The sequence below is a fragment of the Pongo abelii genome, chromosome 3 (assembly GCF_028885655.2).
Source record: "Pongo abelii isolate AG06213 chromosome 3, NHGRI_mPonAbe1-v2.0_pri, whole genome shotgun sequence".
NCBI classification, from domain to species: domain Eukaryota; kingdom Metazoa; phylum Chordata; class Mammalia; order Primates; family Hominidae; genus Pongo; species Pongo abelii.
The window spans coordinates 136751995-136764449 of record NC_071988.2 but is presented as its reverse complement, the minus strand read 5'-3'; the positions used below and the strand labels follow the sequence as shown (position 1 = coordinate 136764449).

At 33.3% G+C, this 12455-nt stretch overlaps 1 protein-coding gene across 5 annotated transcripts in view; it reads left to right on the top strand.

The window, feature by feature from the left end:
* Positions 1 to 12455, top strand: part of NDST4 (N-deacetylase and N-sulfotransferase 4) — a 289322-nt gene that overhangs the window by 182118 nt on the left and 94749 nt on the right. For all 5 annotated transcript variants that reach the window (XM_054554391.2, XM_024246116.3, XM_054554392.2 and 2 more), the window contains one exon: positions 108 to 236. In XM_054554391.2, the coding sequence (XP_054410366.1) occupies positions 108 to 236 (129 nt within the window). The remainder of the gene's footprint in view (positions 1 to 107; positions 237 to 12455) is intronic.

The following is a 12455-nucleotide window of genomic DNA, read 5'->3' as shown; positions in this document are numbered from 1 at the left end:
GAAAATCCAATAGGAAATTACAATTTGCAGATTCTAAAGTTATGAGATAGAGGTGAAGTTCTTAATTAAATCACGTCCGTGTGCTGTTTTTCCCCTTTTTTACTCAGGTCCTCCCTCGACAGACTTGTGGGTTGTTCACTCACACTATTTTCTACAAAGAATATCCAGGAGGACCCCAAGAACTGGATAAAAGTATCAGAGGAGGTGAACTTTTTCTCACAATCCTTCTAAACCCAGTATGTATTCTATGTATGCATCTTACAATAAGATTAGTGTTTTCAAATGTGTTTTATTTTCCTGTCTTTTAAACTAAATCATATTTATTTTCTTTATTTACAGCACATCTTACTGGTCATGCATTTAAATCTATATTAAAATACTTTTCTAGATAAAATTTGACTTTGGGGACTGATTTTTCAGTAGATTTGATTACAAAGTCATGGTTTTTACTTCGTAATGTGGGTAGTGAAAAGTTTATTTCTAGCAGTAAAAGAGTAGCAATGTTTTTCATTGTTTTTTTTTCAAGTTAGGTCTTTCTGTCAGCTTTATGAAGGTATAATTGACAAATAAAAATTGTTTATTTTTACAGTACAACATGATGCTTTGTTATATGTAAATATTGTGAAATAATTAAATCAATCTAATTAACATACTATCATATCCCATTATTATTTTTGTAACAAGAACATTTAAAATATTTATTCTCTTAGCAATTTTTAAGTATACAATATGTTACTATTAACTATTAACTTATTCATCCCATCTAACTGGAACTTTTTTCCTTTCCACGAACTGTCCCCCAGCCACTGGCATCCTACTCTCTGGATCTATGAGTTCAACTTTTTTTTTTTTTTTGAGAGGCAGTCTCTCTTTTTTTTTTTAATTTAATTTAATTTAATTTAATTTATTATTATTATTATTATACTTTAGGCTCTATGGTACATGTGCGCAACGTGCAGGTAAGTTACACATGCACACATGTGCCATGCTGGTGTGCTGCACCCACCAACTCGTCATCTAGCATTAGGTATATCTCCCAATGCTATCCCTCCCCCCTCCCCCCACCCCGCAACAGTCCTCGAAGTGTGATGTTCCCCTTCCTGTGTCCATGTGTTCTCATTGTTCAATTCCCACCTATGAGTGAGAATATGTGGTGTTTAGTTTTTTGTTCTTGCGACAGTTTACTGAGAATGATGATTTCCAATTTCACCCATGTCCCTACAAAGGACATGAACTCATCATTTTTTATGGCTGCATAGTATTCCATGGTGTATATGTGCCACATTTTCTTAATCCAGTCTATCTCTGTCGCCCAGGCTAGAGTGCAGTGGCGCGATCTCAGCTCACTGCAAGCTCCGCCTCCCGGGTTCACGCCATTCTCCTGCCTTAGCCTCCCCAGTAGCTGGGATTACAGGAGCCTGCCACCACCACGCCCAGCTAATTTTTTGTATTTTTAGAAGAGACGGGGTTTAACCATGTTAGCCAGGATGGTCTTGATCTCCTGACCTCGTGATCCGCCTGCCTCGGCCTCCCAAGAGTTCAACTTTTTTATGTCTCACATGTAAGTGAGATCATGAAGTATTTGTCTTTCTGGGCCTGACTTATTCACTTAGCATATGCCCTCCTGGTTCGTCTATGTTGTCACAAATGACAGGATTTCCTTCTTTTTTAAGGATGAATAATATTTTATTTTATATATAGATACATATGCTACATTTTACTTATTAATTCATGTGTCAATTGACACATAGATTGATTCCATATTTAGGCTATTGTGAATAATGCTGCAATGAACATGAGAATGCAGGTATGTCTTGAACACACTAATTTCATTTAGTTTGGCTACATACCCAGTAAAGGGATTGTTGGATCATATGGTAGTTTTGAAGGAATCTCTATAGTGTTTTCCATAATAGATGAAGTAATCTATATTTCTACCAACAGTGTTCAAATGTTCCCCTTTCTCCACATCCTCGCCAACTTTGTTATCTTTCATCTTTTTGATAATAGTCATTTTAACAGGTGTGAGGTGATTTTTCATTATGGTTTTAATTTGTATTTCCCTGATGATGAATGATGTTAGGATTTTTTCATATACCTGTTGGGCATATTTGTACGTCTTCCTTTGAGAAATATATTTTCAAATCTTTTGCCCATTTTTAAGGGAGGTTATTCCTTTTCTTACTATTGAGTTGTTTGAGTTCCTGATATGTATTTTGGATATTAAGCATTTGCAGATACATGGTTTTAAATATTTTCTCTCATTCCATAGGTTGTCTTTTTCACTCTGTTATTTATGTCAGTTGCTGTGCAAAAGCTTTTTAGCTTAATGCAACCCCATTTGTCTATTTTGCTTTTGGGTTTATATACAAAAAAAAAAAAAAAAAAAAAGGAAAAGAAAAAATCAATTCCCAATCCAATGTCAAGAAGTTTTTTCCCTATACTTCCTTCCAGTAGTTTTCCAGTTTCAGGTCTTTGATTTAAACCTTTAATCCATTTTGAGTTGATTTTTAAATATGGTGTGAGATAAAGGTCTAATTTTGTTTTTCTGTATGGGGATATTCAGTTTTCCCAACACCTGTTTATTGAAGAAACTGTTCTTTCCTCATTCTGTATTCTTGCAACCTTTGGCAAAAATCAATTGACTGTAAGTGCATAGATTTATTTCTGGACTGTTTGCTTTATTTCAGTGGTCTTTATGTCACTCTTTATGTCAGTACCTTGCTGTTTTTATTACCATAGCTTTGTAGTATAGTTTGATGTTAGATAATACGGTATCTCCAGCTTTCTTCTTGTTTCTCAAGATTGCTTTGACTATTCTGGATCTTTTGTGATTCCATAGAAATTTTAGAATTGTTTTTTATATTTCTGTGAAAAAGTCATTAATATTTCGATAGAAATTTCATTGAATTGGTAGATCATTGTGAGTAATATGAATATTTTTTAACACTATTAATTCTTCCAATCCATGAACTTGGGATGATTGTCTATTAGTGTCTTCAATTTCTTACATCAATGTTTTATAGTTTTTGGTATACAGGTATTTAACTTCCTTGGTTACATTTATTCCTAAGTATTTTTTTGATGCTATTGTAAATGGGATCTTTTTTTTATTTCTTTTTCAGATAACTTGTCAGTGTATGGAAACACTACTGATTTTTGTACATTGATTTTGTGTACTTCAACTTTACTGAATTTATTAGTTTAACAGTTTTTTCAAGGAATATTTAGAGTTTTCTATACAAAATATCATGTTATCTGCAAACAGAAACAATTTAACTTTTTTCTTTTCCAATTTGGATGTCTTTTTTTTCTTTCTCTTGCCCCGTTTCTCTGGCTAGAACTTTTAATATTATATTGAATAGAAGCAGTTAGGGTGAACATCCTTCTCTTGCTCCTGATCTTAGAAGAAAAGCTTTCAACTTTGCACCACTAAAGATGATTATTAGCTGTGAGTTTGTAATATATGGCACTAGTGTTGTGATGAATTGTTTATACCTAATTTGTTGAGCTGTTTATCATGGATGTTGAATTTTGTTACATGCTTTTTCTGCTTCTATTGAGATGATCATATGATTTTTGTCATTTATTCATCTTATTAATATGGTTTATCACACTTATAGATTTGCATATGTTGAACCATTTTTACATCCTAGGGATAAATCCCACTTGATTGTGGTGTATTAACATTTTGATTTGCTATTGAATTTGGCTTGTTAGAATTTCATTGAGAATTTTTGTCTCTATGTTTGTCAGAAATATTACCCTGTAATTTTCTTTTCCTATAGGGCTCTTAACTGGCTTTGATATCAGGGTAATGCTAGCCTCATAAAATGAGTTTGGAAGTGTACTCTCCTCTTAAATTTTTTGCAAGAGTTTGAGAAGGATTTGGTGTTAATTCTCTAATTTTCTTTTTATAAAATACGTCAGTGACACCATTAAGTCCTGAGCTTTTCCTTGCTAAGAGACCTTTAATTACAATTCATTCTCTTTACTCGTTATTGGTCTGTTCAGATTTCCTGTTTCTTCATGACTCAATCTTGGTAAATTGTATCTTTCTGGGAATTTATCTATTTCTTCTAGGTTAACCTGTTAGGTATATCATTGTTCATAGTAGTCTGTTATTATCCTTTGTTTGCATTTCTGTGGTATTAGTTGTGTATCTCCTCTTTCTCATTTTATTTGAGCCTTCTCTCCTTTTTCCTTAGTCTAGCTATACGCATGCTAATTTTTTTTATCTTTTAAAAAATCCAACTCAGTTTCATTGATCTTTTCTATTTTTCTAATCCCTATTTTATTTATTTTTGCTGCAATCCTTATTTTTTTCTTCTTTCTGCTGACTTTGGACTTATTTTTTTCTTTTTTGACTAGTTCCTTGAGATATAAAATTAAACTTTTTATCTGATATCTTTCTTTTTTCTTAATGTGAGCATTTAGTGCTATAAATTTCCCTCTTAGAGCTATTTCACAACTTCTTCACAAAACTAGTTGGTAAATTCTAGCACTACTACAAAGAATTTAGACTGCACCTCTAAATAATTTGTTTCTCTTATGATAGTCAAGAAAACCACATATTTTTAAGAATCATGTGTTTAATATAATAATTAAATGTTATATAATATCTCATTTGGCTTCTATTTTTAATTATAGTAATGACATATTAATACGTGAATCTCCAGCCAAAAATTAAAAATCATAATTTATCAGAGGAGCCTATTAGGCCCATAAGTTAAGTTTGCTTCTGGCTGGAGATCTCAGTAGGCACACCTACTTCAGTTTCTAAAAGTGACCACAATATAAAGCTGAATTGAAACTAGATAGTTTTGTATTATCTTTGTGTACTTGGATGACCTGAAGCTTATTTTTTAAATATTTGCTAATTTTTTTTTTGGAATCAAAGTTACAGAACTTGACCCTTTTGTGTGTGTGTCTTTTCATCTTTAATAGTTGTAATTTTATTTTCTGTTATAAATAGATGTACAATGGTATAGCGTGTGGGAATCCCAACATTATATAATGTTGTGATTATTTCAGCTTTCTAACTTCTTCTCCTGTAAGGATTCCATTTCTGAGGTCTTAGGAAAGCATGTCATCATCATGTCCCAGTGTATACAGAAAATATGAAACAGTGAGACTTATGTTATGCCCACTTTGTTTCATGGAAGAAAGGCTTATACTTGAAGAAAAAGATAAACTTTCAACAAAGCTAAAGCTAAGTTGGCTGTGGTAAAGCTCTAGGTGTGTTTAAAATAAATTACATTAGATAATTCATATACAGTATTTTCAATTCCTTAAAAAAAATAAAAACTCACATTGCATGAAAATAGAAACTTCTAAATTGGATTGGAAGATAGGAAAGTGAGGGCAAAAATGCTTTGTCAGATTAAACTGTCTTCCCCTACAACTGCATGGCTATTAAAAACAAAACAAAACAAAAGGTCTGTTGGGTTTAATGGCACCACACTTGGAACAGAAGCGTGGATGCTCTATGATCTTTAGCAAGAAACTTCATTTCTCAGAACTTGCTTGTACCTCTGAATAACAAACTAGTTGAATTAATCCTCAATGTACCTCAAAGGTATTCCAACCAAACCTATATCTGAGATAATTCAATTTTATGCATATTTCAAAATCGACATCTTTTGTATATATTTTTTAAAAACATCAAGGATATTCTAAAATAATTTTTAAAAATTGAGATGTAAATATTAATAGAAGCAAGTGGAAACCTCTCTCTTCATTCCTCCTCTTACTGAGAATTTAATCTCGGCAGAGGTAAGAGTCACTTCATCATACCCTTTTCATTCTGGGGCTACATTCCTGACACATATCTGCCCTAGTCATCTCCTTAGGGTAAGTCAATAATTTTCAGAACACTGACCATTCATTGCCTCCCCTGGACCTCTTGCCCAGGTGTGATTGTTACGGGTGTTTATTACTTGAATGTTTGTCTATTTGTCAATAAAGACATGGATTATGCATCTGTTTTTAAATATTTTGAACCCACTACCCCTCATAGAGCGTAATTTGGAGATTTAAACTTAAAATAAATCTCAAGATTTTAAATAACATAAAAGACTATTTGGCTTCTAATATTTCCATGTTTACCACTTGTGAACTAACCAAACTATACTAAGTCTTATAAACCTCACTTTAAAAAGCTATCATTGCTACACACATGTATTTTAATTTTAGGCAGAATAGGATAGTGAAAGAGGGGAGTTTCAGGAGGCTTCATCTATCCAGTCACAAACTATACTTGCTTTGTCACTGTAAATTGATGGTGAGCTCAAAATATGATACATAGGTAAATGACAGATACCAGGATAGACACAGCAGGAATAGACGGTCAAGAGGGTCAAGAGGGTCGATAGTATGGATAAGATAGCACATCCTAATATGGGAATATGAAGTATAGATCAAGCAAATACTAGTCCATAAAGATGAGTGTTTAAGGAACAATGGTGCTCAAAACAAGGACTATGCATAGCCTCAAGCAATCTGAGTAGATATTGCTCAGATTTCAAGGGAAACAGACTACAGGTAGCATCTGGTAGAGCCCAGGCCAAATGGAGCTTACTTCCCGGCTTGCATAGGCAGAAGTTATCAGATGTCTTAGACGGGGTTCTCCAGAGAAATAGACCCAATAGGATTTAGATAGATAGATAGATAGATAGATAGATAGATGATAGATAGATAGATAGATAGATAGACATTCAGATAGACAGACAGACAGACAGATAGATAGATAGATATAGCTAGAGAGAGAGGCAGAGAGATTATAAATAAGTGGCTCATGCAATTACAAGGGCTGTCAAGACCCAAGATCTGATATGCAGTCAAGAAGCTAGGGAGACCCAGGAAAACTTATGGTACAGTTCCAGTCCAAATGCCAGCAGCCTCAAGACCCAATGAAAGCCAAGATTGCAATTAGAGTCCACAGGCAGAGAAGAAAAAACAGTGTCCCAAAGTAAAGGCAGTCAAGCAGAAGGAAATTCCTTTTACTTAGCTTTTTTGTTTTATTCGAGTCTCCAACAGCTTGAATGAAGTCTACCCGCATTACAGAGGGCAATCTGCTTTACCCAATACAGGGGTTGTGCACTGGACTGATTAAAATGTTATTCTCATCCAAAAACACCCTCATGGACACACCCAAAATAAGGTCTGACCAAATATCTGGCCATTTCATGGTCTAGTCAAGTTGACACATAAGATTAACCATCATACCAGCTGAGGAACTTAATGTGGGAGGCAGACTTGGAGTGAGTGAAAGAAAATGGGGAACACAGAAAGAAGGAAGTGAATGAAAGAAAAGATAATTCACACTTAGATTTTTTCTGTGTAAGTGTCTTCTCATAAATAGAGAGGTGATGGGCTATGATTAATACTTACCTCACTAATGTTGAGAAAGTAAATATCGGGCTACTTGATGATGACTTACTATTTTAAGTTTAAGATTCCAACAAGCCTGGCAAGGAGGGAGCCTGCAGGAATGGCATGAGGAAAGAAGTAACCAGAAAAAGAAAACAATAAGCCAGCTTCTCTGTTCCATTCCTTTCTTCCAATCGTCATTTAATTCTTTGTCAGAGTAAAGAATATTTTCATATCTTTCACCCAAACCATGCCAAGGGAAGAAGTTAATTAATATGAAGATTAGAATTATTGATATGAAGTAATATGCTGACTCTGAAGAATGTTTCTATTTAACAGAGCTGACTTTTAAGGGGGAGATCCATGAATACATTATGCTAGGTATCGAAGTCCCAGGGGAAATGTGTTTTTAGTGGGAAGTATTCAACATCCATGAAATCATCCAGAGACTACCATTTTCTCTACCTACTTTCCCAGCTGACTCTTAGTGTGTAAAAGTGATGTTTGTAGGAACTTATAAGTAGAAGAGGTGATCAGTAGTGTTAGGATAAATTCTAAAACATAAAAGCCAATCTATACTGGATTTCCTTTTCCATTAATCATCTATACTTTAATATTATAGAAATGCTATAGACAATTTCTGACATCTCTCGGATGGTAATTTTCTCTGTGGATTTGAAAATGATTGATAGTTTTCTGTACTTAGTATTGTTGTTTTAGTATGTTCATCAGTGGATGAATAAGGACATGCTAGCATGACACAAAGCTGACAGTGAAAGTAAATACACCAGATTATGATATTAATATCTAGTTTTGGTTAGCATGTTAGAATTAAAAAAAGCAAATCTAACAGGGTGAAATTTAAAAGGAAATAATGAAAAGCTCCTAATCATTTTGAAATAAAATAATAATGTAATCTCACCATTATATGAGGATAAATATTATATAAGGATAAATTAAATCTGTCAGAAAATTGTGTGGGCTACAATCATGACATATTAAGTTCCCTGTTTTTGAAGCTGTCCAAACAGAAATTTTGTAGAAATGTGAAATCTATTACTGAGCTTCTGATAGTTCATCTTGTACTAAGAATACGTGATTTCTATGTTCTTATACAATTAAATCATGGCTACATCTCTCTCACTGTAAAACACACACACACAAAAAAAATCAAGTTAATTTTAAATATTACAAGCATTATAAATTTGGATCTAATCTATAATTATAAGATCGGAGGAAATGGGGAAATGATGGTTTGTCAACATATTTAATAATTAAAGGATGAGATAAAATGGGAAGATATCTAATGGTAGATATATTGAGGGAAGCAGAGAAAGAAAAAACCTTCCCATTACTTGTATACTGAAATATAATTTCCATATTTTGCAGGACCATTTTGAATTTTGATTAGTAGTTACTGAATTCATATGTATGTAAGCATCCTATGAGATTAATAAAAGCTGGAAAAAGTATATGAAGGAATGTCCTGGAATTTCCCCCTCTAGAGTACTTTAAAATAGAATCAACAACTCTATAGTTCTTTCTTATCGCCTTGGGAATTCCTCTGCCTAAAGGAAGGAGACTGGATTAAATAACCTTGAAAAGTTTCACATTTTGTTTTTCTGGTTTATAACATCTGCATCTTTGCTCTGCAGTCAAAAAGGCAAATGCCACAACAAAGCCAGTATTGTTTCTTTACTTCTTCAGCTTCCAGTTTGAGGATTCACATTATTTTGTGTTGGCCCTCTCTACAATACAACTGTATCTATTCTGTGTTCAAAAGTCTCTGATATTTTTTCTTTTTGCATTTTCAACAGTTTTTTTTTAATTTTGACTCTCACTGGCATTCAGAGATATATCCTGTTTTCATAGTTTGACACATTTCAAAATATGTCATTATTTTATAATCTACCATAAAACAGAAAATATGAGTTGGAATAAAGTTTTACATCTTGATTCACATATGAACTCCTGTTACTGTTATGTATTATATTTTTTGATTCAGCCAACTGCAAGGAATGAGGTTTCTTGATTTCCCTGGATACCAACTTACTTTGCCCAAATAAGCCTAACAATTGAAAATTAAATGATATGAGGGCCATTTGAATGGGATTTCAAAAGCATACTTCGACATCTGTCTATTTAACATTCAGATAACTCCCTCTTATTTTTCTTAGATTCTTATCATGCCTTCATCACATATTGATATTTTTCTGCACTGTTCCACACTTGTCAAATACTAACATGTATTTCCCTGGTGCCAAATCCTTCCTGTATTTTCAAATAATCTTTGTTCAGACAGGAAGAAATATAATTTAATCATGTATGAGGTAAAACAGCTTACACCAGGTAGACCACCATCATTCAAGTTGAGACACTACCCTATAAAATATGCAGCAACTGAAAATAGTCAAAACAGTCTGGAGTCTTATCAGATGGTTTCCACAATAAGTATAAAAGCTTGAAATTAATATGTCCTACAGGATTTAATTTTTTCTACTCATTTTAATTTCATGCTACACAAAGAGCAACATAAAAATAGAATTTTCTGTTTTCTTGAAAAATATGTTTCAATAGGCTCAGATTCTAGAATGCTCTAAAATAGCAGTTCAGGAGCCAGGAAAGTTATTACACTTTCCAAAGTTCAGAGCAGTGCCTAGACTCACTAAACCTCACCTGTTCTATTGGCCACTTGCAAATTCAGGTGAATAAAAAATATGTGCCTGAAAGAGTGGTGTACTTGAAATTGACAGTAGAGTATAATGGAACTGCAATGATAAACTTCTCCGTGTGCTGTCTGCTGAACTTTCATACACCTAGTCTGGTTAATGAGCTTTCCTTCTCTGTGTATATCAATCTCTGAGTTCATGGAATGTAATAGCAGGTGCAGTACATTATGGATTAGTGCTGGCTCTTCAGACAGGTTAGAGAAAAGGCAGCTGTGAGGCACAGGATAACATCCACATGAAATAACCTGAAACAAACTTTGAGAAGTTCTGTTTAATGCTGAAATAATATAGAGCTGCATAGACAAGGTAATTTAGAGAAAACTATTTAATGTGCAGAGCAACAAAATAAAATGCAAGCAATATCCCAAGTCTGTAGCAGATTATAAAGAACTGATTACTGATATCAAGGTCTGCAAGTATTCTTTGATGATTTTGGCTTTGATTTCCTATAAACACTGTGGTTTATAGAAATAGAAACCACATAGAAACACTGTGGTTTAAAGAAAATTATGACAATGAGATAATATTCCATGGAGAACAAAGAAATTATATATTCCACCAAAATATTCATCTGCATAAAATAATATATTAATATTTCTAACTTGGAGACCTGGGAGATTTTCTACATGTGTTCCAGGAGGATTTATATTTTTCTTTATCTTTTTTATTGATACATAATAGATGTACACATTTTGGTGGTGCATATGATAATTTAATGCATTCTGTATAATTTGGAAAGATTAAGTCAATGTAATTGAGACATCCATTACCATAAATACTTGTCTTTTCTTTATGCTGGCAACACTGGAGTTATTCTCTTTGAGCTATTTTGAAATACATAACATATTATGTAAACTATAGCCACCCTACAAATTTTTCAAGCACTAGGTCTTATTTCTTCATCTAACTGTATGTTTGTACCCATTAATCAACCTCTCTTCATCCCCTAGCCCCTCTCCTGAACTCAGGGGTATTTATTTTTATGGAAATTAACTTCTAACTTTTCTACTAGGTGAAATCTACTTCTCTAGACAGGGACTTTGAAGCAATTAATGTTATTGGGAGCTCTGGGGCTTAGAGCTGGGGAGAACAGCCACCAACTGTGAGAGGAATGGACCCCTGTGGAGTATATAGATTGTGGAAAATTCTATTTCCACTCACTGAAAGACCTACAGTCACCTCTTTTTTTCCTTTATCTTCTTTTTTTTTCTATCCTTAAAGATTTGCAGGACTAACCTTTACAAAAGGACATGAATCACCACTTCTGTAAGGGATTCACACTCACAGCAGGGATTTTGTAAAATCTGGAGTCAGCTAAGATCCATGGACTCAAAACATATGATATTATTCTTTCTGTTCACACTGAAAATCAGGATCAGAGTTAGCGTAAGGATGTAGAGAATGTGGGTAAATTTTGTGTTTTTTCCCTAGATTTTTAGTAGTAGTTTTGTTTCAATTTTCCACAATAGGATTTATTTTAAAATGAGTAGTTCAGAATATAAAGTGTGCCGTAAAAAATGACCATAATATTTTTGCCTCCTGACCTTGAACTCTGTCTTCTCATGAAATGAGAGAGATTTATATTATTGTGTAGACACATATCTTTCTAATACAATATTTGCTACCGGTTCTGATGGAATACAATTTGCACTGCTGTGTATTTCCAGAACATGAAAAAATCCATAAGATTGCTTTTTTTTTTTTCAATTTTGTTTCCATAGAAAAATAAATGAAAGTTGCAATATTTTATTAGAGGAGTCTTTTCCATCTAGTATAACTGGGTACTTTAGTTTTCCCAAAGTTTGCTACTCAAAGGTAGTAAAATAGCTCTTTAGCATAAATAAACTTTCAACAGCAAAAGCACAACCTCCTGTTTATGTGGATGTTAGTCAGCAGATAAAACCTTTTTTCTCTCTATATTTTGGGGCATGCAATATGTAAGTACTGGGTGCCTAATGCTCTTCACATTTAGCGACAGTTTGCAAACATTATCAGTGAATTCATGATAAGTAAAAAAGAAAACAAAACACTCCCTGTATCAGTGTTTATATGACTAATGAGTTGGTGAGAAAGTAGAAGTTGGTTAGTCTACAAAATTAAATTTAGAAATGTGTGCTTTTTTGGTTTGTTCTTTCTGGTTTGTTTGTGAGGTTTCACTCTACTGAAGAGTTCAAAATTCTAGATTTTATTATCTATTTTACAAATTTTATAACACCTAAATATTTCAATATGTCTTGTTTGTTTTCCTTAATATTTATTTTTTTAAGTACAGTGAATGAAAAAGACTCTTTTGGATCACTTTACCTTATTTCACTTTGTTTATTCCTGTTTTATGTCCCTCTGGTTATTCCTCAG